This window comes from Rhinopithecus bieti, unplaced genomic scaffold (genome assembly GCF_001698545.2).
Source record: "Rhinopithecus bieti isolate Rb0 unplaced genomic scaffold, ASM169854v2 scaffold_72699, whole genome shotgun sequence".
NCBI lineage: Eukaryota > Metazoa > Chordata > Mammalia > Primates > Cercopithecidae > Rhinopithecus > Rhinopithecus bieti.
In genome coordinates, this window is record NW_016871179.1 from 1 (window position 1) to 2,112 (window position 2,112).

At 60.8% G+C, this 2,112-nt stretch overlaps 1 protein-coding gene across 1 annotated transcript; it reads right to left on the minus strand.

The window, feature by feature from the left end:
- Positions 1-367: 367 nt before the first annotated feature.
- Positions 368-1,964, minus strand: NOG (noggin). Its single transcript, XM_017866509.1, has one exon. It carries the CDS (start codon positions 1,363-1,365, stop codon positions 670-672), a length of 696 nt encoding a protein of 231 aa, XP_017721998.1. The 5' UTR covers positions 1,366-1,964; the 3' UTR covers positions 368-669.
- Between the last annotated feature and the right edge of the window lie 148 nt (positions 1,965-2,112).

The window sequence follows — 2,112 nt, forward strand, 5'->3', positions numbered from 1 at the left end:
TTTCTTTAATCCTGCTCTGCACTTCTTTCTCATTTACTACACGGGATATTATAAAGAATAAATAGCAGATACTCTTAATTTACAATGATTAGTCATTCCATTTGTTCTCTATATTTACAATAACTGTAAAATAACATTGAACTCTATAGCTTCTTCGAGGTCCAAGGAAAACCAAAACACTTTCCGAAGAATGGAAAATAGCTTTTAAAAAGTCCTCTACAAAAGTTCCCCCGTCTCTTTGTACTTTAAGAAAAAAATAACTTTTCCCCCCTGCTTCGCCATGCGAAGGGCACTGGAATATAAATAGCAGGTTAACATTATTAGCAACAACCAGAATAAGTCTCTCTTTTCTCTGTTCTTTTTTTTCCTTTTGCTTACTTTTTTTTAAAAATACAGTAGAAGCCGGTAACTTTTAACGTATAATACTGACCTTTTAATAAGTAAATTAAAACTGGGACCGTATATACACACACATATACATTCCTACACAGTTAAACAGTGCATTACATGAACCAGAAAGCTAGGTCTCTGTAGCCCAAAAAAAAAAAAAAAAAAAAAAAGTTCATTGAAAACCCTCGCTAGAGGGTGGTGGAACTGGTTGGAGGCGGTGCAGCGGGCGTCGGTGGGGATCGATCAAGTGTCCGGGTGCGGGCAGGGGGCCCCCGAGTTCTAGCACGAGCACTTGCACTCGGAAATGATGGGGTACTGGATGGGAATCCAGCCGCAGCGCTGGCCCCCGCGCCGCTGACAGCGCCACCGCAGCACCGTGAGGTGCACGGACTTGGACGGCTTGCACACCATGCCCTCGGGCACGGAGCACGAGCGCTTACTGAAGCAGCTGCCCACCTTCACGTAGCGCGGCCAAAAGCGGCTGCCCAGGTCGTTCCACGCGTACAGCACGGGGCAGAACGTCTGCGACCACAGCCACATCTGTAACTTCCTCCGCAGCTTCTTGCTCAGGCGCTGCTTCTTGCCCTGGGCCAAGCCCTCGGAGAACTCCAGCCCTTTGATCTCGCTCGGCATGGCCCCCGACGGCCGCTGCCGCAGCAGCTGGTCCAGCTCCGCCAGGTCCTCCGCGCCCCAGCCGCACCCCGCCCCGCCGGGCCGGTCCTCGGGGGGCGAGGTGGCCATGAAGCCCGGGTCGTAGTGGCCCCCGAGCAGCGAGCGCAGCAGCGTCTCGTTCAGATCCTTCTCCTTGGGGTCAAAGATAGGGTCTGGGTGTTCGATGAGGTCCACCAGGGGCAGGTTGTCGCTGGGCGCCGGGCGGATGTGGAGATAGTGCTGGCCGCCGGCCGGTGTCGCCCGCAGCCCCAGGACCACCACCAGGGCGTAGAGGGTGACCCCTAGGCTGGGGCAGCGCTCCATGCCTCCGGCGCGCGCCCGGGGCTGCTGCTTAGTCCCGCGTCCCCGGAGGAGAGCACGCCGAGCCCGCGGCGCCGCCGCGCTCCCCCGTCTCTCCGGAGGCGGCTCACCCGAGGCTGGGCAGGCGCAGGGCCGGCAGCATGAGCCGCCGGGAGAGCCCTTCGCGCAGCGCCGGCTCCCACCGGGGCGGAAGAAAGGCACACAAGTTGGCCGCAACTCCTCTCCCGGGTCTACTGGGGAAGGCGGCCGCGGCGGGGCATCCGAAATTACTCCAGGGCGACCGCGGGGCGCGGGAGGCGCCGGCTCCTCGCTGCCTTCCCGGGCCGGCGGCGGCGCAGGGCGCGTGGACGAGCCGCTCTCCCCTCCTCCTCTCGCTGCTCTTCGTCCTGCCGCTCTGTGCAAGCGCCGCTGGCTGAGCTGGTCCTAGGGGCACTTCCCTCCGCCTGCTCCGGGCTCCGCGGCCGGCTCTGCCCGGCGGACTCCAGCGGCGGCGGCGGCGGCGGCGTCCGCGCACGTTGGCACCGGTTTGTCTGTCTCGCAGGGTCCAAGCCTTTAAATTTCCTGCACTTTCAGCTCCATCACCATGGAAACCACTGACTCTCTCGGCGTTGCCCCCCCCCCCCCCCTTCCCCCCCCCCGGGGAGCTGGAGCTGCAGAGGCTCCCGGGGAAGCCGCCTGTACTCGCCGCGGAGGCGGCGGCGGCGGCTTCGGCAGCGCCCAGGGCTGTGCCCCGCCGGACCCAGATGCCCA